Raw genomic sequence first — 27,855 nt, 5'->3', positions numbered from 1 at the left:
AGGTAGGTTTATTGCTTGGGAGTGGGAAATATCTGAATTTTCCATATGTTCACTCTCCAGGTCACTTTTGCTTGAGTCTCGGCAGACAAATCTATCTCAAGCATATTTTTTTCTTTCCTCTAGGGAGACTGGCACTTCCTTTGTTGAAACGTCTGAGTCTCTCTACATCAAAGCTGAACAGCTTGGCTATTGGACTACGTCAGATTGCAGCATCCTCACAGGACAGCGTTGGCCGCGTAATTCGGAGAACAAGAATAGCAAAAGACCTGGAATTGGAGCAGGTGACAGTGCCTATTGGGGTTCTTCTCGTGATTTTTGAGTCCCGCCCCGACTGTCTCCCACAGGTATGTACAGAGGGCAGACTCTGCTAGGAGTTCTTTGGTAACAAAAGAAAGCATGTTTCTGCTGATGAGTTACTGGGAGGCTGCAGGAAGGCTTGCCTCAGGAGACTTTTGGATTATTCTAAAATGAATTTTGTTAACATCCTTATTTTTTCTACAAATAAGTTCTCAGGACTTGTTTCTGCAGTGTTGAGAGTTTTTTAGAGTTGTTCTTCAATAACCCAGTATGTAGAAGGAGTTAGCTCGCATTCAGATGGTGCAGTTCCTGCAGGTATCTCACAAACATAAGTTCCTTGCTTAACTTGCAACTTAGAAGGTTCTTACCAATGAATGCTTGTCTGTCCATGCTGAATGCAGCTGAATTGCAAGATAAGCTTAAACTTCAATTGTTTAATGAAGATTGTTAATAACAAATTGTAACTGTTAGGAATATGTGTTAAAAAATGTAGCTCAGAAGTTCTAGGCTTTGAGTAGTCTGTCCTTTGCTAATACTGCATACCTGCAGTGAGGTAAAATTGGAGCTTTTACTTACTTCTTGAGAGATGGGTGTGAGGAAAAGCAGTGGTTTAATGTGGTGATTTAAGTTCTGTACTGAAGTTGTGAGAAAAAAACAGTGAAAATCTTGAATGGTGTACTGTAAGTGAATGTCATTTGTGTGTCCAGAGTAAGGCAGGTATGTTACAGGTAAGTATCTTCATCTGCAGAGCTGTGTAGCAGAAATATTGCTGTGATTAAATGCTAATAAAATACATGAAAATATGGGATCTGAACTAAAGTTGCATGGGCAACCTTGATCTTATTTTCTAATCTCTGACTACTGATGTTGTTGAAGTTTGAGTTCTTCTCTGCCCAGCCCACCAGTCTGTCCAGGACCGGTTGTATTGTTGAATTCAAACATTCAGTTGACCTCTTGTGGTGTTGGACTCAAAATATGTGAAATTTAGTGCTATAAACGGGCAGATGACAAGATCAATAAGTTCCTTCTGATTATAAATGTGAAAGCAATGTGATAAAGTTCATGCTGTGCCTACTGTCCTGAGTTTTTCTTCCCTCTTCACTTATCTCAAGTGTTATCTGTATTTGTGTTTTAGACAGCACAATGGAAAATCTTCTTGATAGGAAGAGCTTATTAGCTATTTCCAGTCAGAATGACTAGAAACAAGAATTCTTGCATCTCAAATTATTTTATACAGCTATTCAATTCATGCCAGAGCCTCTGTCCAGGGTTTTTTTCACTCGCTGCAGTCCATCTGCCAGTAGTACTCTGAAAACTCAAGTTTGTGCCTGGAATGTTAAGATACTTAATTTCTGGAGTTATATGTTCTGTTTGTTGTGCACGAGATTGATACCGAGTAAGAGCAGAATTCAGAATTCTGTTCCAGCTCTGTGGATGTTATTCTTAGAAGAGGCAGATTGCTTTGTCTTTTCCTTATTTTCCTGTTTGTCTGTCTTCGTGTTCCTTTCTGACAGGTGTCTGCTTTGGCCATTGCTAGTGGAAATGGTTTGCTACTTAAAGGAGGAAAAGAGGCAGCTTATAGCAATCAAATCCTTCATCATCTGACACAAGAAGCGCTTTCAATTCACGGAGTCAAAGATGCAGTGCAACTGGTAAGTATCTAGAACTAAATCAACAATATTTTGCTATGTATAAGGAGAACAGGTAGAACTTCAGACTGTGGACTACTTGTATCACAACTTCCACAGGTGAATACAAGAGAGGAAGTAGAAGATCTCTGCCGTCTGGATAAGCTGATAGATCTTATCATTCCACGTGGTTCATCCCAGCTAGTCAGGAATATACAGAAAGCAGCAAAGGGAATACCTGTGATGGGACACAGCGAAGGAATCTGTCATGTGTATGTGGATGTGGATGCCAGTGTTGAAAAGGTCACGCGAATAAGTAAGCAGTCTGAGGGTGACTTGAATCATGGGTGTAACTGAGCTTCGTATTTGGAATATGTAATAAGATTTTGATAATTGCTGATTCATGTACTGTTCAGAATTTTTGACATAAATGTTACATAACAAATTCTCTACTCTTAAACCTCAGTCAGAGACTCAAAGTGTGAATATCCTGCTGCCTGTAATGCTCTGGAAACACTCTTAATTCATCGGGACTTGCTGAGAACCCCGTTGTTTGATCAGATCATAGATATGTTGAGAGTAGAACAGGTAAGTCATGTATACTTGTGTTTTTTATTTGTCCTGATTTGTTTACTTTTTTAACGTTTTAGAAGCATTTCTTCTGGCTGACATAACCTTATGTAGCTTTGTGATGGCCTAACACTTGAGTTATCCATGTCTCTTTGTAGATGCGAACTAACTTCATGGAGAATTTTCTTGTCTTCACACAGCCCCAAGCTTTTCCATGGAAATGATCAGAAAGCAGCTTGTGTACTGTGCCTGGGATACAGATGCTTTCTTTTACATAACAAAAAAATTGTTTCACCATGTAACCCTTCCTCTGCTCCTCTTAATTCTGACTTAATTGCTTGTAACTTTCTAGACCTAAAGCCTGTTCTTATTGTGTCTATTCACTTACCGTTTTACTTTAGACAATTTCCAAATTGTTTTTCTTCTCTTAGAATCTGCTTTATCAGCTTTTTTTTTTTTTTTTTTTGAAGACCTTTCATCTTGTGTGCCTTTATTCCCACCTGTTCTCTCTCCAGTTACATCACAGGAGTCATGAGAGGCCACTGTATGACTTAAATGTCTTGACATGAGTGATTTTTTGCCAGTAAAGGTAGCAGAGATACATCAGGACTTAAATATTTATTAAATACTTTGAATTGCATATTAAACAAATATTTTTCATACAGCAGCACGTATTCAACATTGTTCAGGCAGTAGTTAATGCAGGAAAATGGGATAGAATAGGCCCTGTGTTTGGTGATGATAAAAGGATTGTAGTAAGAAAAGCTGGCCTTTGTATATAGTCAGGAGCAAGTCCTCACCTAATGGATGTTTTCTTTTTTTTTTTTTTTTTTTTTTTAACATCTTTTTTGGTTGTATTTCAAGAAGGGTAGAGTGAAGGATATGTGTCTGGATTTTGGAGAGGAGGAATGTGAGGACTGGTACACTTCTACCAACACGCAACTGCCCCCAGCCCTTAAAGTAATGGGGAGGATGTGATGATACTGCTGTCCACTCTTGACTAGACAACGCGAAACCTGCAAATATTGGGCAGGATTACACAGTCAGTATAATTTGTAGTTTCATGTGAAAATGCTATCCTACATGTTAGGGATTTAGTCCTAAATTTCAAACTTTGTTCACCTTTTTAGCGGACTTGTGAGACTTATTTCTCACTTATATTTGTCCTGTCAACATTTCCTTTATTTCACTTCCATTGGGATTTCTGTGCTGTACCACTTACGAAGTGTCACAGAATAATAAAATATAGTGATTTGCAAGACTCCCAAGAATCATAAGTCCAACCTCTGGCTTCACACAGCACCACTCAAGTCCTATATTTGAGTGCAGTGTCCAAATGCTCCTTGAGCTCTGACAGTTCAGGGCCGTGCCCACTGCCTGGGGAGCCTGTGCCCTGCCCGTTACCCTCTGGCTCAGAATGTTTCCCTAACACCCCGTCTGACTCTCTCCTGACACAGCTCCATGCTGTTCCCTTGGGTCCTATTGCTGCCCCCAGAAAGCAGAGCTCAGTGCTCGCCCCATGTCATTGTTTATGTGTCTTGGCTGTTAGGATTGAGCTTGGAGGTTGGTGATGCATTAGATTTTCGTTATAAGGTATGTGAAAATCTGTGTGAGTACTTGTCTAGTTTTGGACAATAATTCTTTTTTGTCTGAAACAAATGCTTCAGAGGGGGCTGGTGCTAATTTACAAAATAAAAGGATAGAAGTAGGTAAAGACTTCTGTAGATGGGACTTGCAAACAGGAAGATTTCCTGTAGTTACTGTTTGCACTGCACTTGCTGTCTAAAAATGCTGTGCTGCTGGGTGCAGTAGTGTTGTAGTGACCTCCTGCCAGATGTCTTTCTCTCTAAATAATGAAAAATGAGCCCTGGACTAGGAGCATGTCATGATAGATATCAACGTGTCAGCTATTGTGCCTTATTGCTAATTATATCTGCTGAGTCTCTGAAAACTTTGTGCAATGCAAGATAAATTATCCTTAGTGAATGTTTCATACACAAATGTGTTTTAATACCAGTCAGCAGCTAATCATCCAACTCGTTACTCACTTTCCCCCTGTGGAAGAGGAGCAAGAGCAAGAAAATTAATGGATAAAAATATAGTTGAATTAGCGAAGAAGAAGAAAAGAGAAAAACAAAACAAATGATGAAAATAGTTCACTATCTGCTACTTTTAGACCGATGCCAGTCAGTCCCTGAGTAATGTCTGCTTTCCTCAAAACCCCTCTCCTCTCAGTTTTATTGCTGAGTATGTTGTTGTGTGACATAGAATATTCCTTTTGTTGGCTGGGATCAGCTGTTGTGGCTGTGTCCCTTGTCATCTTTTTTGTACACCCCAACCTTTTCACTGTGGGGAGAAAGAGAGCCTTAGAACTATCCAAGCACTGTTTAGCAACAGCCAAAATGGTGATTTATTTTGGGCACAAATCCAAAATGTATCACTATACAGTCCAGTATGAAGAAAATAAAATCCATCATAGCCAGACCTGAAGTAAGAAGCTTGCATGTTCATTTGGAAATTGTTGGTATGGTCAGAATTGCAACATATTTATGGTGTTGCAGGTGAAGATTCATGCTGGCCCAAAATTTGCCTCTTACTTGACGTTCAGCCCCTCTGAAGTGAAATCTCTCCGCACTGAATATGGGGACCTGGAGTGCTGCATTGAGGTTGTGGACAGTGTCCCAGAGGCTGTTGAACATATCCACAAGTATGGAAGCTCTCACACGGATGTTATCATCACAGAAAATGGTTTGTGAGCGGTTTGTTTCTTTCTGTTTTGGTTTTGCTCTTGGTTTTAGCATAACTACTTATATTGCAGTAGTTTCTTTTACTGTGGTTCCAGAGTAGGCATAATCTTCTCTTGCCAGGTAGATTGTTTTGTGTTCCTGGACCACATCAGGCAGTTTTGCAGGAATATCTCCTGAATTCTGAAGAAGTCATTAGGCCTCTGTAGGATGAAGAGGTGAATTTCTGTGGTGGGAATGGACTGTAGGGAAAATCAGACTGTTTTATCTACTTTGTCTTGTCATGTCATTTCTATGTCTTGCAAACAAGGACCACAAATGTTTTTCCCCACCTCTTCCAGTCCTTTATTTCCCAGTTCTGCATCTGTAGTTTAAAAGCTGCATTTGTGTCAGTTCCCTTTTCTTTCTCCTTTAATGCTCCCATCCCTGGTACCTGTTTTACATGCAGCTTGTACGCTGTGCCAGTTCAAAACATAGTGAGAGCTGCTCCCAGCCAAAAGATGACTCTTAATCCAAGCCTTAATGCAGATGAGGGTCAGCTGCAGTGACGTTGCGTTGTTTGTGGCTCATCCATGTGAGCTCCAAGCAAACTTGTGCTTCTGTACTTCCTGCAGAGCTTAGATGAGTGGCACCAAAAGGCATGCATACCATGTTTTTCCACTTTTTTTCTTATCATTGCAGGCTTCTTGTAACATTTGCAGCTCTGTCTACTTGATAAGAATACTGGGAATGTGTATATGAACACATTCTAACCCAGGCTGTTTAGATACTTCAGACAGTGTTATTGTGAAAGTTCTGCAGTTTTGTCTGTTCACTGTATTAGGCTCTGTATGTCACACTGCATGATAGTTCCTTCTGTAGGAATTTTATTTCCTGCTCTATTTCTTTCCCAGAGAAAACAGCAGAGTTCTTCCTCCAGCACGTGGACAGCGCTTGTGTTTTCTGGAATGCCAGCACCCGATTCTCTGATGGATATAGATTTGGACTTGGTAAGTGTTGTAGTTTAACTCAAAAGGCAGCTCAACACCGTTCAGCTGTTCAATCACTCTTCCATTTGTGGGATTGGAGAGAGAATTGGTGGATAAAAGGTAAGGTTCATGGGTTCAGTTGAAGACAGTTAATAGGAAAGAAAAAGGAGGGGTTTTAAAAAAAACAACCATTGTGATGAACAAGTGATGCAGAATGCAGTTGCTTACCACCAATGGACCGATGCACAGCTGCTCTCTGAGCATTGGCAGCCCCCACAGCCAACTCCCCCAGTTTTAGTGTTGTACAATCAGTAGGTATACAGAGGTTAGGCTCAGTAAGAAGTAAGATCAGTAAGGATACAGATGCTAGGCTTAGTAAGATAATCATGGTGGAGAGATAATTAAAATAAATGGAAATGCTCACCGCTGTCATAGGCTCGCAGTAAATTCCACAAGGAGCAATCTCAAGAGAGAGGGGAGATACATCCTCACTGGCATCAGCCCTTAAATGGGATGTAGGAGAGGAGGAGCCGGGCTCCAACCCTTCCGGTAGCTCCCGCAGCTAACTCATTGCTGCCCTCAGGTGGTCAATCAGAGGTCCAGATCAACAGTTCCCATGCAACTGCTCAGTGTGCTGTCACGTGGTCTGGAATACCTCTGAGGTCTGTTTGGGTCAGCTATCTGTTCTGTCCTCTCCCAGCCTCTTGTACACTCCCAGCCTCCTCGCTGGCAGAACTGTGTGAGAAATTGAGAAATCCTTGACATAGTGTGAACACTGCTCAACAGTCACTAAAACATCACTGCATTATCAACGTTATTTTTCTCCTAAACCCAAAACACAGAACTGTACCAGCCACTATTAAGATAATTGACTCTATTTCAGCTGAGAACAGGAGAGTGAGGAAGAGGACATTGCAGAGATAACTGTAGTATTTACTGATATGCGGGAAGTGTGGCAAATACTCATCTTGGTTCTGAAAAACATGATTAATTTCTGATCATACTGCCTCAAACAAGGTTTAGAAGAAAAAAGTGCAGGAAAAAAGCCTAGCCCATTCATTCAGGCAGAATGTAACAGTTCTATTTCTTTCCTGTTAGAGCTACCTGATACTATTGTGTAGACAATTTAGCAGTAGGGAGAAAAAATATTTTAGGTCAGTTAAGGTTCTGTTAAATCAGAATAAAATGTGTTGTATGCATGTAATGACAGAACAATGCAACATGGGATCTGAAATGGGTGAACAGTTTATGTTCATCTTTCTGTTAATGCTGTAAAGAATGCCATGCTTTGTTCCTGCTGGGCAGATTGAGCTGCGGTCCAGTGGTGTGAGAAGAAATACAGACTGCAACCAAGCAGTTACCTAAATAAGTGTGTACCTACTGCACATTGCAGAAGACATGAAAAACAATCTTTCCTGAAGTAGAAACAACTAGAAATCTCTGGAGCAGGCTACTGCTGTGCTGGCTGGGAATATACAGTGCTCTGTCTGCTAAAAATGCTAGCTTGCAGTCTTAACTAATGTAGCTCTTACTTTTCAAGGGGTAAACACTCAGCAAAAAAAGTTTAAAATATATAGAAGACATACCCACCTTTCTAGCTTCTCTCTCTTTAAAAGGGGCCCTGTAGAAGCCAGAAGTATAAACAAGTCCATATTATAATGGACCTATATTATAAATGCTCATCTAACTAACTTCTCCATCAGAACAGGCAAACATAACTTCTGACGCTTTGGGAGAATGGAAAAAGACAGGTCACCGAATGTTTTTTTCTACATGAGGATGCAAAACTATATTGTACCAGGTTGAATATCTTCTGAGGATTGACTGACTTTATCTTGTATGTTTTCTGCAGGTGCTGAAGTTGGAATTAGTACTTCTCGTATCCATGCACGTGGACCAGTAGGAATTGAAGGACTCTTAACTACAAAGTGGCTGTTGAGAGGGGATAATCATGTTGTTTCTGACTTCTCAGAGCATGGCAGCATGAAATATCTTCATGAGAACCTCCCTCTGCCTCACAGAAGTACCAGCTAAGATCACTGGGGAGGAAAACCAGGGTTAAAATGTTTAATGAAGATGTTCAGGCTCCAGTGCATTCTCTGAGGATAGAGATTTGCTTTTCATCTCCAGGATCATTGTTCTTAATCACTGTGCAGTCCATGGAATATGTTGTGATCCTATCTGTGACATACTTGATTTGTTGCTGCCTTTTGCTATTTCCTTTGGTAGTATCTGCAAATAGACTTTGTTTTTCCCAGAGACCTTTTTTGAAACATACACTTTCTGCTAGGAAAAGTTCAAATATCTGCTGCGTTCTTTTCACTCCGTTGTTCCCTCTGGCAAATGTGTATGGTGGTGGAGGAGTATACATTTTTTTAACCAAGGTCTTTGTTTAGTTGAAACATTTGTTTTATTGAACAAACTTGGTAGCTTTTCTTCAGTCATGTGATCATGGCAGCTCTTGAAAGCTCTAAAGCTTTGATGATTATTTTCTTAGTTTTTGGTTACACTTGATTACTATGCATTTGGAACGTACCTTTCACTAATGTTCTGATGGAACAATCTTTTATATCTGATTTTGTTGTATTTGTTGACATTCGTAGATAAATAACACAATGGTATACAATGTGAATTTTGTTACCTGTTTGTACTAGATGTTTATTTCTCATTGGTTTTATATGAAACAATCCCAATAACTGCATCACCCAGACATAATGCAACTTGGAAGTTTAGAAAAAAAAATGTTTGAGTAAAAGCTTCTGTACTGAAACAAGTGAGCATGCAAGCACACACTGTGGTCAGAGGCTCAGTGCAGCACTCCAGTGACCGGGGCAGTTGGAGCATTGTGGCAAACCCTTTAGGTGATGCTGGGGGACTGTGGGGGCTCAGTGTGTAGTTGAATGCATCTGAGGTCCAGTAGGGCACAGAGGGAAACCAATGGAGAACCCTAGAGCACACTGAGGAGTTGTGAGAGGGTTATAGGGTGCTGTAGGATGTGTCTAGAGCTCCCTAGAGCATGCTCAGTAGCTCTGGGACATTTCTGGTTATCTCTAGAGTTCACTGCGTGGCCCTGAAAGGGCACTGGGTTCCATGAGAGTGTTCTACAGTGTCCAGAAGTCATCTAGGGGACCCTTGGAAACTTCTTAGGAAGTCTCTCAGAGGCCCTAGAGCATAGGAGCAGATTGCATTACAGCTGATTGGCTCTAGAGGGTTGGTAATGAAATTGCTCTATTCAACATTTATTAAAGATCTTTTCTTTCCAAGGTACTATTGTTGTGCTGCTGCTACAGCTTTGCTAAAAGAGATTTAGTTTACTCAACATTCCATTAATGCTACTAAAGCACTTGATGGGTGTTTCCAGAGGAGTGGGGGAGCAGCTCTGAGAGATTCAGCATCAGCCCAAAATCTGGAACTGGTAACTAGTAACAGAGATGCTTGAAAAGAGTGAGTTGGCAAATTATGTTTTTATAAAGTTGTATTTCATCAAGTTTCCTTGATGAGTACATTGAAGAGTCGTTTATTTCAGTATAATAGAATTTTTGTACTGTTTAGAGTTTATAAGAAATACTTCAGACAGCGAAATGCATTACAATTCCGTGTGAAACTTATAGTATGGTGAATCCTACAAGTGAATTGCAGAAGGAGATACTTTTTGCAGTTACATCACTGTCTATGCTTTATTCACACTCATTAAGTGGTTTTGATGCACAGTCTAATGAGCAATGGCAAAACAAGAAAGGCATAATGTCTGCAGGAAGAATCGTATTTTGGATTAAAATGCCTAGATTGTATTCAGTTTATACAAGATGCACACAAAAACCCACTCAGTCTTGAAAAACTGCTTTGCTTTCCCTCAGCCATAAAGAGGAGTGGCAAACATAGTAATTTCTATAATAATGGTCATGTGCAAAGTTGCAGTTAGTTGCACTGTTCTTCACACTGAAATTGGAGGTAGGGATTGATGCTTGGCTGAACATGAGGCAGCAGTGTGCCCAGGTAGCCAAGAAGGCCAATGGCATCCTGGCCTGCATCAGACACTGTGGTGCCAGCAGGAGCAGGGAGGTAATTGTCCCCATTCTCCATACTCAGCAGTGGTGAGGCTGCACCTTGAGTATTGTGTTCAGTTTTGGGCCTCTCCCTGCAAGGAAGATGTTAAGGCCATGGAGCATGTCCAGAGAAGGGCAGCAAAGCTGTTGAGGAGTCTGAAGCACAGGTCTTACGAGGAGTGGCTGAGGAAGATGATACTGTTCAGTCTGGAGAAGAGGTTCAGGGGAGACCTCATTGCTCTCTATAACTACCTGAAGGGAGGTTGTGATGAGCTGGGGGTCGGCCTCCTCTCTTGTATAAGAGTGATAGGACCAGAGGGAATGGCTTCAAGCTGTGCCAGTGGAGGTTCAGGCTGGACATTAGGAAATACCACTGAAAGAGTGGTCAGGTGCTGGAATGGGCTGCGCAGATGGTGGAGTCACTGACCCTGGGAGTGTTCAAGGAACATTTAGATGTTGTGTTGAGAGACGTGGTTTAGTGAGAACTATTGGTGATAAGTGGATGGTTGGACTGTGTGATCCTGTGGGTCTTTTCCAACCTTGGTGTTTCTGTGATTCAATGAAAATGTTGCTTGGAGTGCTTCAGTCTTTACGGAAGTTACTAGTGTTCTGGGCAAGAGAAGCCACAGGGCTGCCCTTCTTGGTACTGTTGTGCTTCTGGTGAGAAGGAAAGACTTGATGTGCACATTGCAGCCTGCCAGTGACTGGATTCCGTCCCTGTGTCCTTATGCCTCGACTTAAGAGGGAAGCCTGAGGGTTGCTCACTCACAAGAATCTTTTAGGTGGGCCAAATGTTGTCCTTTTCTATTGCTGCTTTGTTTTCTGTTTGTTTGTTTTGGTGGGGGTCACAAAGTATCCTGGCAGCTCTATACGTTAGGAAAAGTGGGATATAAAAATAGTTTTATCTCCTCCCAGCCCCTTTTACTTTGTTGCTTAATTTGTAGCTGCAGGAATCGCTCTGAGATTAGAACCCTCAGAGCAATGTTCTGAACATAGTGAATGCCACAGATGTCCTTGAGTCAAAGGAACAGAGCAGCAGTGCACTGCAGTCAGCTTTGCTGTTCTGACTCAGATCCAATATCCTGCAGCCACTGCCTGCGCTGTACCCATCAACACGAGTCTCGGTTGTGTTCAGGAATTACTCCAGGTTGAGAAGCTATGATGAAGGAGCTCCATCCCAGTCCTCAGGGAACACTGACAGGTTCCTAATTTGTGTGATACTCGAACCTTACCCCTCTCACTCTCAAATCCTGGCCACCATTAGGAAGCTAGTTCTGCAGCTGCAGGAACCAGCAGCTTGAAGAAGCAAGACCCTTAGTCTGCTGAATATTGGGACTGGCATGGAGCAGCTCTGTACCAGTGTAGAACATCTCAGGGGAGGATCATCACAACTGGAGTACTCAATGAGTTTCCCAGGAGCCACTGTGCATGTAGGCTTCCCCACTTGCCCTGACTGCACCCTGACAATCAATCTCCTTTGAGTCACCATGTCTCATGGCTTCGGGCATCTTACTGTAGAATCCTTGGAGCTGGAAGTGACCTTTAATAGTCATCTAGTTCAACTCTCCTGCAATGAATAGAGACATCCACAGCTCAGTCAGATTGCCCAGGGCATGATCCAGCCTCGCCTCAGGAATCTCCAGGGACAGTGTGTCCACCACATCTATGCAACTGTTCCATTGCCTCACCACCCTCACTGTAAAAGGCTTTTTCCTTATATCTAAGCTAATTTTTCTCTTTCTCTTCTGTTTCTGTTTGAAACCATTTCCCCTTGTTCTATCACAACAGAACCTTCAAATGTCTGTCCCCTTCTTTCCTGTAGGTCCCCTTTAGATACTGACAGGCTATCATCAGCTTGCCTCACAGCCTTTCACGGCAGTTTCCTGGATCATCCTTTTTACATGTATAATAAATGGTTGTGATGTCTCGTTTCTGCTCAACAGGGACTCCACCTGATTGCCGTGATTTTTCAGTTATCATTGAGAGTGGTTTGGTGACTATGTCAGCTAAATTTTTCAGGACTCTGTGTTGCATGTTGTAGAGACCCACAGACTTGCAGATGTTCAGGTTCCTCAGGAGGTCCTGAAGCTGATCTTTGCTTACAGTGCACGTGTGGGGGAGTATTGCATTCCCAACCCCTTTCTAGCAAACCAAACATTTGAGGACTATGTGATGAGCAGTTAACAGAAAAGACAGAGGTGAAGAAGTTGCTGAGTCCCTCAGACTCTATGTCTGTTGTTAGCAGCTAGAGCACTGCCAGTAAGCAGAAATGTGCACAGGACACAGCCACGTTGCTCTGAGAAAGGAGCATTACAGTGCATGCCTGCAGAAGAGGCACCACCTCCAGGGCTCACAAGTGGGAAACGTACTGTTTGGAGACAGACAGAATGAATTGAGGCCAGCAGCAGTTAGCACAAAGAGCTCCTGGCCTTGGGTCTCAGCTGCTCTGACTCATCAGAAAATATTCCCCCAGATTTACAGGTTTTGCTCTCGGTAAGTTGGTACTCTGTTCTGCTTACTCAGTGTGCATCCTGAGAAGGACCGTTGAAGAAGAAGAGACAAGATCTCTTTTAAAGCTGTTACAAGCATTTTAAAAACAAACAGAAGGGCAGAAAAGAAAACCCACACCAAACTTTGACCAAGCGTTGACCCAATGAAGACAGCAGATTGAATGGTGGAAAGCTTTGAGAACTTTTGTTTTGTTTTGTTGTTTGCTTACGGTTAAATTAGTCATGAACTTGCACACCTTAACTTCTCACATTCTGCATGCTGTAACAGAGAGTGGTAGTGATTTCAGAGCAGGAAATGTAGTCAGGCTGCTTGGTGTTTGCTGGCTGATGCAAGTCCCTTCTGTCACTTGGCTGACAATTAATTTCACAAAAAAACAACAGCGTCATTGATGCAACAGTGCTTTTTTTCATTCAAGCTGAAGTTCTGGTCACCTTTTCCTTTGGTCCTGCATAGCGTGGTGCTAGGCCTGACCCAGTGTGAAATCTGAATTGTGAGTTGATTTCCAAAGGAGTCTCCAACTCTTGTGCTGATGCTGCCAGCAAAAAGTGCCGTTGTTCCCAGAGTATGTAGAAGCAGTGAGGCAAAATAGATAACAGGGGTTGGGGTTTAAGCTCAGCTTGGAAAGAAAGGCATTCTCAAGCATCTTCTGGACGCTGCTAGCTTTGATAGTAATCCCTTCTCAGAGCAATTAGTCCTTCTAAGGTTCTCAACAAACTCAGAAATTTGGGGACAAAATGGAGCTCACTGCTCTAACAAATGATGTTTCCTTCACCAGCCCCAGACATCCCTTGCTTCTGACTTTTCCACATGCAAGACAGCAGCTTCTCAGGTGCATTCCAATTTTGCTTGTTTTGGAATGTTTAAGCATGGGATCTATCCCCTTCTGTTCTTTGCAGGATGTCATTTCTCACAGTGAAAAGCTTTCTAAGAACACATGATTATGCTGAGCAAGCAAAAGTGAGGTTAGAAAGCTTTGAGCAAACAGAAGAGGGGGAAAAAAGCTGGAAACCTGTCGGCGTCTTTTTACTTCCCTCAGGTATGCAGCTTCTCGTGCTCCTCCTAGAGCACTCCTCTTGTCATAGAGGCTTCCATGTGTTGGCTGTCTTTGCGATGCGCTACAGCATTGAGACGTCGTAGTTCTTTATGGCGCTGGCCTTTATGGACACATGCATGGAGCAGTTTCCTTGTTGTGGACTGGTGTGCTTGAGCAACCTGATTTTTCAGATGCCTCAAAGCAAATCTGCAGAGCTCATGGATTCAGTCATCTTCATGCTGTCTAACTATGGGTCCAGTCAAAGAGAGGAGTATCTGCTGTGTTGGCTTTCCCAAACAGTATTGCAGGAGGAGATCAGGTATGTTGCAGCACAGGACATAGCCTTGCTGTTGCCTCAGTTTGGATGGTTTGTAGAATTGAAGCTGTTCTCGTGTGATGTCCCATGCTAATTTGCAGATAACGCTAAACTGCCCCTGCATTCTGCTCTTCCTGTTTCACTTTAGTCCTTTCTGTAATCTGGAAAGGAGGAATTAACTTTGTTCTTTAGGAATTAAGCAATTTCTACTTAGCGCATACTTAGTCTCTCATTGCAGCACCATTTTTGATCTAATGCAACAGCTTCCTAGAAATCAGTCCAATGGAAATTCCCCGCTGTCTAGTAACAAAGTCTGCCAACAGACTGCAAGCTGAGAACGAAGCCCTGCAGTGCACTTCTGTGCTGGAGGTGCTGCCTTGCATATGCAGGACAGTGCCTTCGTCACTGCATTGCATTCAACAGGTGGTGGCAGGGAACCGCAGCATTCCTGGGTGCTGTGACAGCTGCAGCAAGAAATCTGCAGCTCTTCATGAGAGCAGCGAGAAATAGAAAGCTTTGTTTCCTGGCATGCCCTGACTTTGCTGACCGGCTGCTGGTTGCCCAGACTGGTAAGGACAACATACCCCACCAATGTTTACCCGTTCCTTACTACAACGTAGAGCTCCCAAAGGAGCTCGTTACTGAGCTGTAGGGTACTCTGCAGTCTGCCTGTTTTCTTCCTCCTGTGTTCTTGACTCTGGCCTTTCCCTGCAGTCTTGCTCTTGCCTTGGCTTTCCTTTGGGAGTTCCCTGTGGCATTTTCTTTGCCCTTGCCCTTTCCTTGGCAGTTCTCTATGGCGTTTTCCTTGCCCTTGCCTTTGCCTGCTCTGGGTATTCTGCTTACATTTGCCTCACTGTGATTGGCTGGGAGGCAGCATTAATTTTTTTCTTGACCTGAACCCCAAGCTGCACGGGAGCTCTAAAGATAGGTATACCAACCCACAGTGTAGCTCTAAACCTAACGCTTTGGCATTGGGTTAAGAGTCTGGGGATCGTACTCACAGGTGCACGTGCTGAGTTTCCCCAGAGCTGCTGAGCAGGCAGACTTCCCCAGCTGTACTGACCGTGCCCTGATCACCAAACGCCTTTGTGTCATCGTGTCTCACAGCCCCTGGCATCTCGCTACGGCACCGCTCATGAGAGCGATGTGCACTGGGTGCAGCTCCCGCATGTGTGGGGCAGCGCCTTCATTATTGAGTTGTGTTTAATGAGCGGCAATAGAAGAGGGTCTGCTGTTTCTCCAAACAACATTGTTAGCTATCCTGTCTCTGGAATGCAGGGTACAGTAAAGCCACAAATTAACAAAGCAGCAGCAGATTGGTGGATGGAATTCTGGAGTTTTAGCTGATAAGACGACTGGCTGGAGTGAGTCAAGCATCCTTCAGCTTGATCCCAGTCAAAGAGTGCACAGCGAGAAAGGCATCAGGCCTTCATCAGAAGACCACCAGGTGACCTATGAGAGATACCACGCGTGTGAAAAAGAACTGAGACGTGGGGTGAGGAAAAAAGTCAGTGCTTTTGGGGACTCACTGTAATAACCTGACCTTTTCTTGGACTTCCACCAGACTGCGAGCTTGGGCTTTATAGGCTAGAGGTGGAGCTAACACAGAGACCTGTGGATTTTCAAAAAGGGAAAAGAAGGCTGAGAATCGGGTGCTTTTTGGACATTTTTACTGGCTGTCCTACTGAAGGATGCTGCCTGTCCATCGGCACGTTCGGTTGGTTTGGCTGGAGCTTAGGAGCTTGGTGCTCATGACTACAGTTCTTTGTGATACAGAGCTGCGTCATTTGCTGCCCAGACCAAATGCAAATACTGTTGGAGGAGATTACACTATGCATTTTTTTTTTTCTTTAATGCCGTTAAAGTGAGAATGGTACATGCCTTCAAATAGGTAGCACATAAAATAAATTTATATTTCTTTTTTTTTTCCTTTGTTCCCTGGAGCAGTGGTTCAGGGAAATATGGATGCTTTCTTCTCTGCCGCTGTGTTTCCCACAGTAGTATTCTGTGAATGGCTTCTGTCGTTGATTTTCAATACTGAAGGAACACAGCATTCTTCTTATTCTGCCTATGTAGAACTACCCTTGTTTCCTCTGTAGTTTTGAGCTGTGCTCTGGGACAGAATGTTCAGCTGAATCTAGAACAGTTGCCCAAGAGGATTTCCCAGGCGGAGCTCATCAAGCTCCTTGCCTCCTCACAAAGCGTTCTCATCGTTCTTATGCAGTGTGCTGTGTTACTGCTGTGCTGAGACTTTTGTGACAAATCCATTCGCTGCTTCCCAAAGGTGATGCTGAGAAGCTCGCCTCACAATGACTTATGCAGACCTCACATTTCATATTAATTCTTTCCATGGGTCCAAAGTAGACCAAATCCTTGAAACCGTGCCTGGGAATCCCGCTGTTATTAAAACAGTTCAGCCATGGTGCCCGTGGTCAGAACACCCTGCAGCAGATTCTGGTCTCACTTGTGAATGGAAGAACTGACGACAGATCGCTCGGTATCAAAATTGATATCGCGGTGGATATTTGCAAGCCTCGGGAGACCCGAATGGGATCTCAGAGTGGCGTGGCCAGGTATGGAAGTTGTTACTGCTATGTTTTTATTCTTGAAGTTGAATGTCTGTTTTGCATTGCAATTGTTTTGCAACGTTAACGATTGTTAATCATTCCTAGCCATCCTTAGCTTTGCTGCGCACACCTGTCCAACTGATACCAGCTTTTTCATCATCTTGGAGGCTTGCAAAAAAAAAAAAAAAAAAAAAAAAAAAAAGGAAAAAAGACAAAATCAATTTGATGATTAATTATTGATTTACAGATATTCTTATGTGCTTAGCAGAGGTTTGCTGGGTGTAGAGAAGTTTTCCTTGGTTTTCTTCGTCTTTTTCCAATTGACATAATTTTCTCCTCCCTCAACCCCCATCTAACTGCGTTTTTCCTCTGCCTTCACGACAAAGAGAAGGGAGCGCGAGAAGCTGCAGCGCAGCTCCGTGTCGATCCAGCCGTTGTTGCTGTTTCCACGGTCTCCGGTGCCCTCTCGTGGCCAATAGGTGGAATTGCGACCGTGTGCTTGGCGCCGCAGGTAACAGGGCGCATGCGCGCAGGCACGCGGCAGTGGTGTATTCGCGGTGTTCTTGTCGCTCTGCGCAGCAAATCCGCCGAGCTTTGTTATTGGTAGTCCTCCAGGCAACAGCGCGCATGCGCCAGAAAACTCCTCAGTAGCATTCAAATCCACAAAGCCCCGAGGTGCAGGCGAGCAGTCGGTTCCTGGACCAGTGGCTCTTCCAATTGGCTGTACTCCTCGTCTATTTCCTCGGACAGTTTGACACTCGATCCTGCCTCGGGAACAGACTATGCTGGCTCCCAGCAGCCCCTGCGCCCTTCGCATGTGCAATGAGGAGTCGAAAGTAACGCACGTGTAGGTGAATACTTGAAAATGCACGCGCCCATTGCCGTCCCGGGCCGAAGGCACATGCGCGCTGCCGCCCTGGGGCTGGTGCTGCGAAGGCTTATAAACGGCTGGGGATGGAAGGGGACGTTTGCTAGTTCACCGGGGCGGTGAGCAAGTTGGATGCTGCGAGGCGCTGAGGGGCAGCTGTGAGCCGAGCCGGTCAGTTCCCAGGTGGGCTCGGGTATAAAATGACGAGGGTCATCCTGGATTAGAAGGGGGAGAATATCACTAAGACAGCAGTCCAAGAATCGGCTGCTTGCCCATACCCGTAGTGGTTTTTCGAAACAGTTGCTATTTTTAAGTTGACGGGCGGATGTTCACTATTAGCTGGAGGACTGATCACCAAAGAGAGCGGTGCATTAGCTGCGCAGAGCGGTTAAAACACCACTTCCGCATTTCTAGGCGTTATGCTGCTGGCGGGACTCGGCGGCAGACAGCGGCAGTTCCGCGCATTGGCCACTAAGTGGCAGCAGAGACCGCGGAAGGAACTTTCCTGACGGGATTGATTGTGGGACTCGGCGACAGACAGCAGCAGTTCTGCGCACTGGCCACGAGGAGGCAGCAGAGACCGCGGAAAGAACTTTTCCGACGAGATGGGCGGGGACTGGCGGCGCAGTGCCTGGCGATTCGATCTGTCTGTGTCTTGTGAGGACGGGAGAGGAGCTGGAAGTTAGAAGTGGAGGAGTTGTGGGGGGAAAGACGAAGAAAAAAGAGGGAAACTACTCCAAACCTAGGAGAGCTGTGCCAAGTGCATATAAAAAGCTGTAAAAAAAAGTTTTTTTTTTTTTTTTCTTTTTGTCAGCGTCTGTTGCGTTGTTTCTAAATGTTCAAATACCAAAATGCAACTGCCCAGCAAATTTAATGATAACGAAATTAGAGCCCATTGGCAGAAAGCGCTGGGCCAGATTAATGTTCACTTAGCCTCTGTCTTGTTTATACTTCAGTGTACTTTTTTCCCAAAGCCTTTCTTCTACTGCAGGTTTCATTTTTTGGCTTTTTCTTTCTTTCTTTCTTTCTTTTTTTCTTTTTTTTTTTTTTTAATGCCATAAAATGGATAGTTTTAGGTCCTAGCAAGTCCAAGCAGCCAGATCTAGCACAAAGCTGAGTTTTGAGTTCTGTGTGGACCATTACAGTGTTTCCACAAAGGTTAAGGAAAACTGCAGTTCTCCCCCTAAGTTTACAGATGGAAAAAAATAATTCACCTGCATAGAAAGAATCAATGTGTCACAGCTGTCATTGGCAAAATGGCCTGAGAGTTGTGTGGGTGCATCTGGCTGTGAGAGGAATGTCTCTGTGGAAGGACAGCTTGTTCCCCCCTCTGATGGGGGCAGCTTCTCAGCTGCCCTACCCTGGTCTTCCTGCAGCTGGACAGATAGCCCAGAAGGGCACGGGGTACGCAGACTCTCCCTGGCCAGCTGCAGCAGTCGCTCCTGCCAGCACTCCCTTTCCCCCCGACCATTCCCATTTCGCAGGCTGGAGTCCTGTGTGGCAGAGGAGGAGAGAGCTGCAGGCAGAAGGAAAATAGGGTGCTGGGATTCCTCCAGCTCGCTGCCAGCTGTCTTCTCTGACATTTTGGGGGTGGGCAGGGGACTGTGGGAGCACCCTCAAGGCTCTGGGCATGAGGGAAGGAAGCAAAGATGCAGCAGGCTCTGAGCTGGAGCAGTGCGGCCAGGCACTGTACAGCTCCCAGTCTGGGCACACGGAGCAAGTTTGTCCAGCTGAGGGCTGCAGGGCTGTCCTTATCAAGCACTCTCCCATACCACAGGTCTGCAGTGACTGCACTAGTTGCTTGAGCTCTTCCCACTGCAGGAGCTCAGAACTGACAAGAACCCTGACCCAAGCAGATATGATGACATATGCACACAAATCCACACCCGATACAGAATCTGGCACTCGACAGTCCTCCCAGAGCTTCTTGCTGCTTTTTAGGCTGCTCTACAGCTATTCTGTCCTTTCCCCCTCCTTCCCCTATGTCTTGCCCTTTCCCTCACCCTGTGCCTTCCCCATTTGTATGGGAACTGCTGAATCACGGCCTAAACTTCTGACTGATCACCTGAGATGAGCAATGAGTCAGCCAGAACCAGAGGTGAAAGCAGTTCACCTGTGCTTCCACCTCCTAGACCTGTTTAAGAGCTGGCTACCAGTGGGGAGGGATCTCTTCTGGAGATCTGCTTTGCTAGAGTTTTGCAAGTGAGCCCAGGATAGGGGTAAGCTTTCTATCTATTCTCTTTTTGTTATCATTATCTACTTTGCCAAACTCTCTTGTTTGTTTTGTAATTACAACATCTTAATATTCATTGATTATACACCATTTCTTTTTCAGGCTTTCTCCTTTCTTTCCTCACTTCCTTCCCCCTGTGACAACCCCATGTTCTGCTGCTGTTCTCAGCTGATGATCCTTAAAGCGCACTTTTCAAAGACATTGGATCAGATCACATACTATCACTGATTAAAAAAAAAACCCAAAAAGCAACACGTCCCCTGCCCCAATTCATTCCATGCCAATGTCAAAGTGGGGTTGAGGACGAGGGCAGGGATCCCTGTGGGGCGCGTGGAGTCCTGGGACAAGTTGATGGCTGTGCGCAGTGGGGTGATGGTGTCCTCAGGGCATGGCTGTGACAGTGGGGTGGGGGTCACTGCCCCCAAAATAGGGCTTGTGCCCCACGCATGTGGGCAAGTTGTACAGGGAGTGCTTTCTGGAGATGGTTTGTCTTTTCTCCAGATCTGCAGCAACTTCAGCAATCCCGTATCGTGTCGCAGCAGCAATGGGGCACGGCCATACGTCAGCGATCTCTGACTCAAAGAGCGCAGGGGCTGCACAAAGTATGCGCTGCAGCCTCCCTGTTTCTGTGGGGTTTGGGATTGATGTTTGAGCCCAAAGGCCACACGCTGCCATACAGGCAGGTGCTGGGTTCACCCATTGAGGACACCAAATCCTAAAATAATTTCACACTGGTCTTTAATTGTTGTGTGAGTAGATGACGTGCGTTTTTCCCTGGGGAGCCATAAGCTGACCCCAGCAGTTTGGCAGACAGCACTCGCTCCATTTATACCGATCATCTCAGCCCTTTTGCTGCACGTGCAGCTTCTCAGCACCTTGCTATATCAGTATTGAAATCCGTGCTCCCCGATCTGTTAGAAATGCCACCAGTTGCCATTGAGGACAGACTGGAATCAGAGTACGTGGACCATCCTAGCTCGTCTGTGGGTAAACCTCCCCTTGCCAGACAGGCAGACCCAATCAGCTGCTGGTTTTTTGCTTCATGCCTTTATGGGAACTTTGAAATCACAGCCTGAATCAGTGATGGAGCACCTGGTGAGGGGTGCAGCCCTGTGAGCACAGGTAGAAGCAATGCAGCTGTGGGACCAGATGGGGCTGAGCCTGGCTCCACCCCTCCCTCACCTCATTTGAGGGCTGGCAGGCCCACAGGCAGTTCTCTTCCTGGTGATCACCCCCTGGGGGTGTTGGGTGAGCTTCACTTCTTGGAAAATGGTAAGTGATTCTTTCTTTATTGCAGGGTTTTGATTGCTCACTTTTTTTTTTGTGGGGATCCTAAGCTGGTTTAGAGTAGCTCTATCTGCTTTGCCTGTCTTTATGATGCCCTGCAATTGTTTTCTGAGGGAGGTGAAGGGGGTATCTCCCGTTCTCTGAACTGGTAATGCAGGAAGTGTTGTATGTTCCTTTCTTTTGCTCTCATCTGTCTCTGGAATGCTTCAATCAATCCCAAGGTAGTGCTGGTTGGCTTACTGAGCATTGCAACTCTGGAAATGCCTGGAGCTAATGCATTTTTCTATAAGAGGATTCTGTGTTCTCTAGATCTTCTTGCAACTCTTTTTAAACTCAATACTTCTCATGAAGTCTCTGTTCCCTCTTTCATGATTCTTATTGCATAATCTCCAACCTGAGGCTCCAAACTTGGTTTGTCTGCTACCATGTTGTCCCAATCTATTCATTTAATGACACGTGCCCTCTATGTCCCTTTCCTCTGTGTCCTCGCATCCCACTTGTGTCTTTGTGTCCTCCCTGCGTCCTCTGCCCACGTCCCCTCTGTGTCTCTTGTGCTACATATTAATTCCACCCATGCTGAGTATTGTTTAAGGGCACGTATTTGAACTACGTTCTGCATCTCTTTGGATCTTGCTCTGTTTTGCGGCTTGATGGGGTTCTGATTAAGAAAATCTCTGGGCCCCAGCAGCCATTTTCTTCATCCTCACATAGTGCAATGCAGTCTCCACTACTCGAGCATACTGAACGCAAGTGTTCTGTTCCTGTTTTGTCTGGTTCTCTCTTACATCTCCCTTACGAATTTGTCAGGAGTAACAGATGCCAGGGCATAGAGCTCAGAGAATACTGTGGCTGACCACCCTGGGGTCCTATGTTTTTTTCTGTTTCATGCAGATCTTGCTTTGTATTGATAGGAAATGTATTTATAGGAAAGATTGCCCTCTTCTGGACCACTTTGTCTGAATCACCTCAGATATCTCCATCCCAATTGTCAGGGGATGCTCTTAGTTTCCTAATCTGTGTGATATTCAGTTGTGTCCCCCCCCCCCCCCCCCCCTCCCCCCCACCTTCTTCCTTCCATCCCCTGACTCCCATTGAGTAGCTAGCTCTGCAGCTACGGGACCCAACAGTGTGGTGAAACAAGGCCTCTGGTCTGCTGAATACTGGGACTGTCATGGAGAGGCTCTGTGGCTGATGTGGATCTTCCTGGTTGGACTGCTTGGTGAGTTTCCCTGGTGCTGTTGAGCACGCGGGCTTTCCTGCCTGCCCTGATTGCTCACCAGGCCATTGATGTTCTTTGTGCCGTTGTGCCTCACGGCTTCAGGTATTGTGCCATAGGCTCCTTAGAGTCGGAAGAGACCACTTATGATGGTCTAGTCCGACTCCCCCACAGTGAACAGGCACATCCATAGCTAGATCAGGCTGCCCAGAGCCTGATCCAGCCTCACCTTGGAAGGGACAGGGCATCCACCGCCTCTCTGTGCAGCCTGTTCCACTGCCCAGAATCACAGAATAACAACCCGAATGTCCCAGGTTGAAAGGGACCTCGAGGATCATGAATCTCCAACTCCCTGCCACATGCAGGGCCCCATTTCATACTGGACCAGGCTGCCCAGGGCCCCATCCAATCTGCCCTTGAACACCTCCAGGGATGGACGGGGCATCCACAGCCTCTGGGCAGCTGTTCCAGCACCTCACCACTCTCATAGTAAAGAACTTCCCCCTAACATCCAACCTCAATCTCCCCTCCCTCAACTTCAAACCATTTCCCCTTGTCCCTTGCTGTAAAAAGATACTTTCCTTACATCTGACCTAATTTTTCCCTTGTTCTTTCCTTTTGCTTCCCTTTAAGTATTGAAAGGCTGTTACTAGGTCATCTCGAAGCCTTCACTTTTTCAGCCTGAACAGCCCCAGCTCTCAGACTGTCCTTGAAGGAGAGCTGTTTGATCCCCTGGTTCTTTTTTTCTGTGGCCATCCTCTGATGTGATCCAACAAGTCCATGTCTCTTCTGCACTGAGGACTCTACATCCAGACACAATCCCTAGATATGGGATTATGCAGAATATAGACTTGGATAAGGGAAGCCTCTTTACTTCACAAGTCCTACAGGAGCTAATGAGAGCTTTAGAAATGAAGTGGGAGCTCCATACTTGGTGGCACCCTCCTTTTTCAGGGAAAGTAGAATGAATCAATCAGATGCTGAAAAAGCACTTGTCAAAATTGATTTTAGAGACCAAATTACTATGGACAAAGTGTTTGCCTGTAGCCCTTGTCAGAATATGAACCACTCACAGAAAAGGCTTAGGAGTATCACCATACGAAGTGCTGCTTGGGTTGCTGTACTTGGGAGTGGTGAGATGCCCGCTCTTGAAACCAAGGGTAAGTTTCTTCAGAACTGTGTACTCGGGTTGTCTGCTGCTCTGTTACTCCTTAAGGAATGTGGACTGTTGGCTCAAACTCCACCTCTGGAATTTCCAGTGCACTCATCCCGTGTTGGAGACTGGTCCTAATATGCACCTGGAAGAAATCAAGGCTTCAGCCTGAGTGGGAAGGACTATTTCAGGTGCTGCTGCAGTGGATGTCATCTGCCTGCCTTGACTTAAGCAATGCTTTTGATACTGTCTCCCACAACATCCTGGTAATGAAGCTGAGAAAGTGTGGGATAGATGAGTAGATGATGAGGTGGGTTGAGAACTGGTTTACTTGCTGAGTTCAGTGGTCGTGATCGGCGGCGCAGAGTGCGGCTGGAGAGCTGTGAGTGGCGGTGCTCCCGGGGGTTGGTGCTGGGTCTGGTTGTGAAGGGGAGATTGTGTTTTTGCTGTAGAAGCTGTAGTATTTCCTGTATGTAGTACTGGCCTTTACTGAACTTACAACCCTCTTATGAAATAAATGTTTTCCTTCCACTAAGAAAGTTGCTGAGCAGAGTGAAAAGTTAAAGATCTGTGGTGTTCTGAATTGAGCTGGGCACAAAATAAGGCAAATATGCAGGGTGGAGAGAGAGAGAGAGAGAGAGAGAGAGAGAGCATCCAGCACAGGACAGAACAAACGTGCTCATGCTTGGAAATATGGCTCTCCTATCTCCATGAAGAAGTACAAAACATACCAAAAAGAGCAGTTTGGTAATGGACCTTATATGGAAGTATATCATAGCAACAGCATAGGCGAGATTGTGAGCCTAGACGCTCAACCAATGAGCGCCAGGAGAGCATTACCTGCGTTGGGGTCAGAGTACAGAACAGGATGAATTTCACTGACCGATGTGCAATTTCTCCCTTGCTAATAGGGAGCACGTGCCTGTTATTGCAATAAAAAATAAACTTTGCTGCTATCCCTAAGATTTTTGCCTAACCTGAGATTTGTGACTTTGAATGTTTCTCTCAAGGTCTCTCAATATCTTCATCAGTGACCTTGATGAGGAGATATGTTCACACTTAGTAAGTACACTGATGAGACAAAGCTGGGAGAGAAGTGGTTGGCACGCCAAAAGGCTGTGCTGCCATTCAGCAAGACCTGGACAGGATGGAGAGCTGGGCAGAAACAAACCAGGTAAGATGTAACAAAAGCAAGTGAAGAGTCTTGCACCTGGGAAGGAATAACCGCAAATATCAGTAGAGGTTGGGATGTGACCCACTGGAGAGGAGCTCTGCAGAGAAGGACCTGGGGGTGTTGGTGGACAACAGGTCGGCTGTGAGCCAACAGTGTGCCCTGCTGGCCAAGAAGACCAATGGCATCCTGGGGCGCTTTAAAAGGAGTGCGGCCAGCAGAGCAGGGGAGGTGATCCCCCCCCTCTCTGCTCTGCCCTGGTCAGGCCTCACCTGCAGTACTGCATCCAGCTCTGGGCTCTCTTCCTGGTACAGAAATGACAGGGATCTCCTGGAGAGAGTCCAACAGAAGGCCAGGAAGATGCTAAAGGGCCTGGAGCATCTCCTCAGTATGAAAAGGCTGGGGGACCTGGGTCTGTTCAGCCTTGAGGAAAGACGACTGAGAGCAGATCTGATTAATGCTTACGTATTTGTTAAGTGTGGGAGTCCAAAGGACATGGCCAACCTCCTCTCAGTGATCTGTGGGGACGGGAGAAGGGGAAATGACCATAAACTGGAGCACAGGAAGTTCTGCACCAAAATGCAAAGGATCTTCTTCATAGCGAGGATGATGGAGCGCTGGAACAGGCTGCCCAGGGAGGCTGTGGCTTCTCCTTGTCTGGAGATATTCCAGACCCTCCTGGATACCCACCTGCTCAGCCTGCTGTAGGGAGTCCATTTTGCAGGGAGCTTGGACTCGGTGATCACTGGGGGTCCCCTGCAACCCCAATTCTGTGGTTCTGTGATTTTAATTCTTGCTTCTTGCAGCGATGCAGTGTTTCAGAAGAGAGAAAAGCACGGCGGGCGTAAGCTGGATTTCTGTGGTTGGTAAAGCTGTGCTGAGAAGTGGGCTGACACTAGCACCTGGAAATGTGTCTGCAGACTTTGCATGCAGAGGAATGACTTTTCCCTGCAGGTTGGGCTTGTCTAAGGTAGGTCACTGCTAGGTGAGCTTCGGCTTTAAAACATCAAGTTGTACAAATAAGGAAACTTCAAAAGCAAGATTGCCAATTCTTTTTTACATAGGTGATTTTTTCAAGAGGAAAGATTTGAAATGCTGTTTGCTAATGGAAGATGGAGAGAGGAAAATAAAGTGAAAGGCACGCTGTGCATAGCCAGCACATAGCATCTGCACAGCTCTCCCCCTGCACAAAGGAGGAGCAGCTCAGCAAGCTTGGCCTGGGCCATGGAAGGCAGCACACAAACATCTGGACCAACCCCAACGGAGCTGCTTCTGCAAGTTGGTTGTCTTCCACTGTGTGTCTGCCATCCTGTTGCTCCGGGGTAGATTGGTTGATGTTCAGCTCATGGAGTTGAGGTCTGAGTTTAAGGCTGTGGGCATCGTCCAGGAGTTGGGGTAGGGTACGAGGCAAAGAAAATTGGGGTAAGAGAATGAGGTTTAGGACCAGGAACATCTTCCATCACTATTAGCTCTTGCTGTTCTCTTTTTGGCTTAGGAATCCAAGTGGGTTTTTTAATGAAGAACAGACTCATTGTGCAGCTTGCGAGTAAATTCATTCACACCTGTTAATTGGCATTCTTCTCTATGTGGAGCTGCAATTGCAATGGATGCTTGTGGTCTGATGTACAGCCCCGTCTGATGTGCTCAGATGAGCCAAGCTGGCAAGGCCTGACTCTCGGTTGGCGAGTAGTGCCCAAGTTCAGAGAGTTGACTCTTGTCGGCTTTGAGACGCATCTTCCAGTTGCACGCTGTGTTCTTCCTGTTGTGTTGAGCTCTTGAGCTCCAGCCCTAAGTGAGGATGCAAGCGCTACTGCAGAAGGAACGGGTTGAGATTGGAAGTGCAGTGCAAAGGGCTGGAGCCAGCAGGAGCAGGGATGTGATCATCCCCCTGTACTCAGCTCTGGTGAGTCCTCACCTTGAGTGCTGTGTTCAGTTCTGAGTCCCTGACTACAAGAAGGACACTGAATCCCGGAGATATTGCCAGAGAAGAGCAGTGAAGCTGTGAGGAGTGTAGAGCACCAGTCTTACGGGGAGCGGCTGGCTGAGGGAACTGGGATTATTTAGCCTGGAGAAGAGGAGGCTCAGGGAAGACCTCATCCTTCTCTACAATGAGCTGAAGAGAGATTATGTTGAGGTGGGGGTCATCCTCTTCTCCCGTGTAAGTAGCGATAGGACTGGGGGGAGTGGCCTCCAGTTGCACGGGGGGAGATTGAGGCTGGATGTTAAGAAACACTTCTCCACAGGAGTGCCCAGGGAGGTGATGGAGTTACTGTCCCTGCAGACGTTCAAGAAACGTTAGATGTGGCAGTGAGGGACGTGGCTTAGTGGGGAAATTTGGTGGTAGGTGGACGGTTGGACTGGATGATCTTGGAGATCTTTTGCAAGCTTGCTAATTCTATGATTCTGTGAAAGGCATCTGCTGGGCGAGTGCTTTGGTGGGTGAGCATCAGGCTGCTGGACAGCAGGCAGCTGTTGTCTGTGCAGACAGCCACTTCCACGGGGTTGGAGGCTTTTTCACCTTAACCTTGTCTTTCATGTCTCACGTGCAGTAAATCATGTTGTTACAAACGGCGTCTTGGGGGCAACCTTGATTTCTGCAGCCCCGAGCTTTGTGGCACGAGAGCTCTCCGCCATGCTTCTCCCTGTGATGTGTGAGCGTATGGAAGGCCTCGCAGAAGCCTGGGTAGGTGATGGCAGTCGCTCCTCCTTTCCCCCCCGATGCTGGAAATAGCGTGGAACGGGAAGGGGGGACATCCCAGCCGTGGGTTCCTCTCAGCAGGACTGAGCGGCTGTTCTGATCCTCGTGTTTGAACTTGAGGGAATCTGATGCTAAGTAGAGAAAGGAGGGGCTTGTTAATGAAGAAAAAAAGACTGTGTCGCATCTTGTAGTGCAGGATGTTGTCCGAACTGCTGCTAACAGTGCCCAGGATGCTCCCTCTTTGATGGGGAGAGGTTTAGCAGGGATTTCTTAAATGAAAATAGTTTGTCGTGTAATTTCCTTTTCATTGACCTTTCATGCTACTTCTTGATAAGTTATCTTTGGATTATGAATCAATATTTATTACTGAAGAGAATTGAAGAGAATACGTACGCACCCTGCGCCTTCATCTGCACCAAGAATCTTCTAAACATCTTTGCACTGTTTCTTTTTGGCCCTGAGATGAAGCTGTGTGCAATATGGGCTTGGATGCATTTTCAGTCAGGTGCAGGACACGTAACGCTCATCTGAGTTGTCATGCTGACAAGA

The 27,855-nt window shown here is 45.7% G+C and overlaps 1 protein-coding gene and 1 long non-coding RNA gene across 8 annotated transcripts in view; both read left to right on the top strand.

Annotated features, from left to right (window-relative positions):
* Positions 1-8,839, top strand: part of ALDH18A1 (aldehyde dehydrogenase 18 family member A1) — a 35,223-nt gene extending 26,384 nt beyond the window's left edge. For 6 of the 7 annotated variants that reach the window (XM_042818284.1, XM_042818283.1, XM_042818286.1 and 3 more), the window contains 7 exons: positions 124-344; positions 1,812-1,949; positions 2,046-2,241; positions 2,392-2,513; positions 5,057-5,243; positions 6,133-6,228; positions 8,060-8,839. In XM_042818284.1, coding sequence (XP_042674218.1) covers positions 124-344; positions 1,812-1,949; positions 2,046-2,241; positions 2,392-2,513; positions 5,057-5,243; positions 6,133-6,228; positions 8,060-8,241 — 1,142 coding nt within the window. In that variant the 3' untranslated portion in view covers positions 8,242-8,839. Of the gene's footprint in view, positions 1-123; positions 345-1,811; positions 1,950-2,045; positions 2,242-2,391; positions 2,514-3,359; positions 3,538-5,056; positions 5,244-6,132; positions 6,229-8,059 lie in introns of those variants that run through there. The other variant, XR_006168732.1, reaches the window with a different exon arrangement.
* An 18,281-nt stretch (positions 8,840-27,120) lies between these two features.
* LOC122160168 overlaps positions 27,121-27,855 on the top strand; it is a 1,981-nt gene continuing 1,246 nt past the window's right edge. The window contains exon 1 of the long non-coding RNA XR_006168741.1: positions 27,121-27,291. This is a non-coding gene — a long non-coding RNA (uncharacterized LOC122160168). The remainder of the gene's footprint in view (positions 27,292-27,855) is intronic.

This window comes from Centrocercus urophasianus, unplaced genomic scaffold, assembly GCF_019232065.1.
Source record: "Centrocercus urophasianus isolate 14NV4802_14NV808 unplaced genomic scaffold, USGS_Curo_1.0 seq_17, whole genome shotgun sequence".
NCBI lineage: Eukaryota > Metazoa > Chordata > Aves > Galliformes > Phasianidae > Centrocercus > Centrocercus urophasianus.
This window is presented reverse-complemented; position numbering and strand designations above follow the sequence as displayed.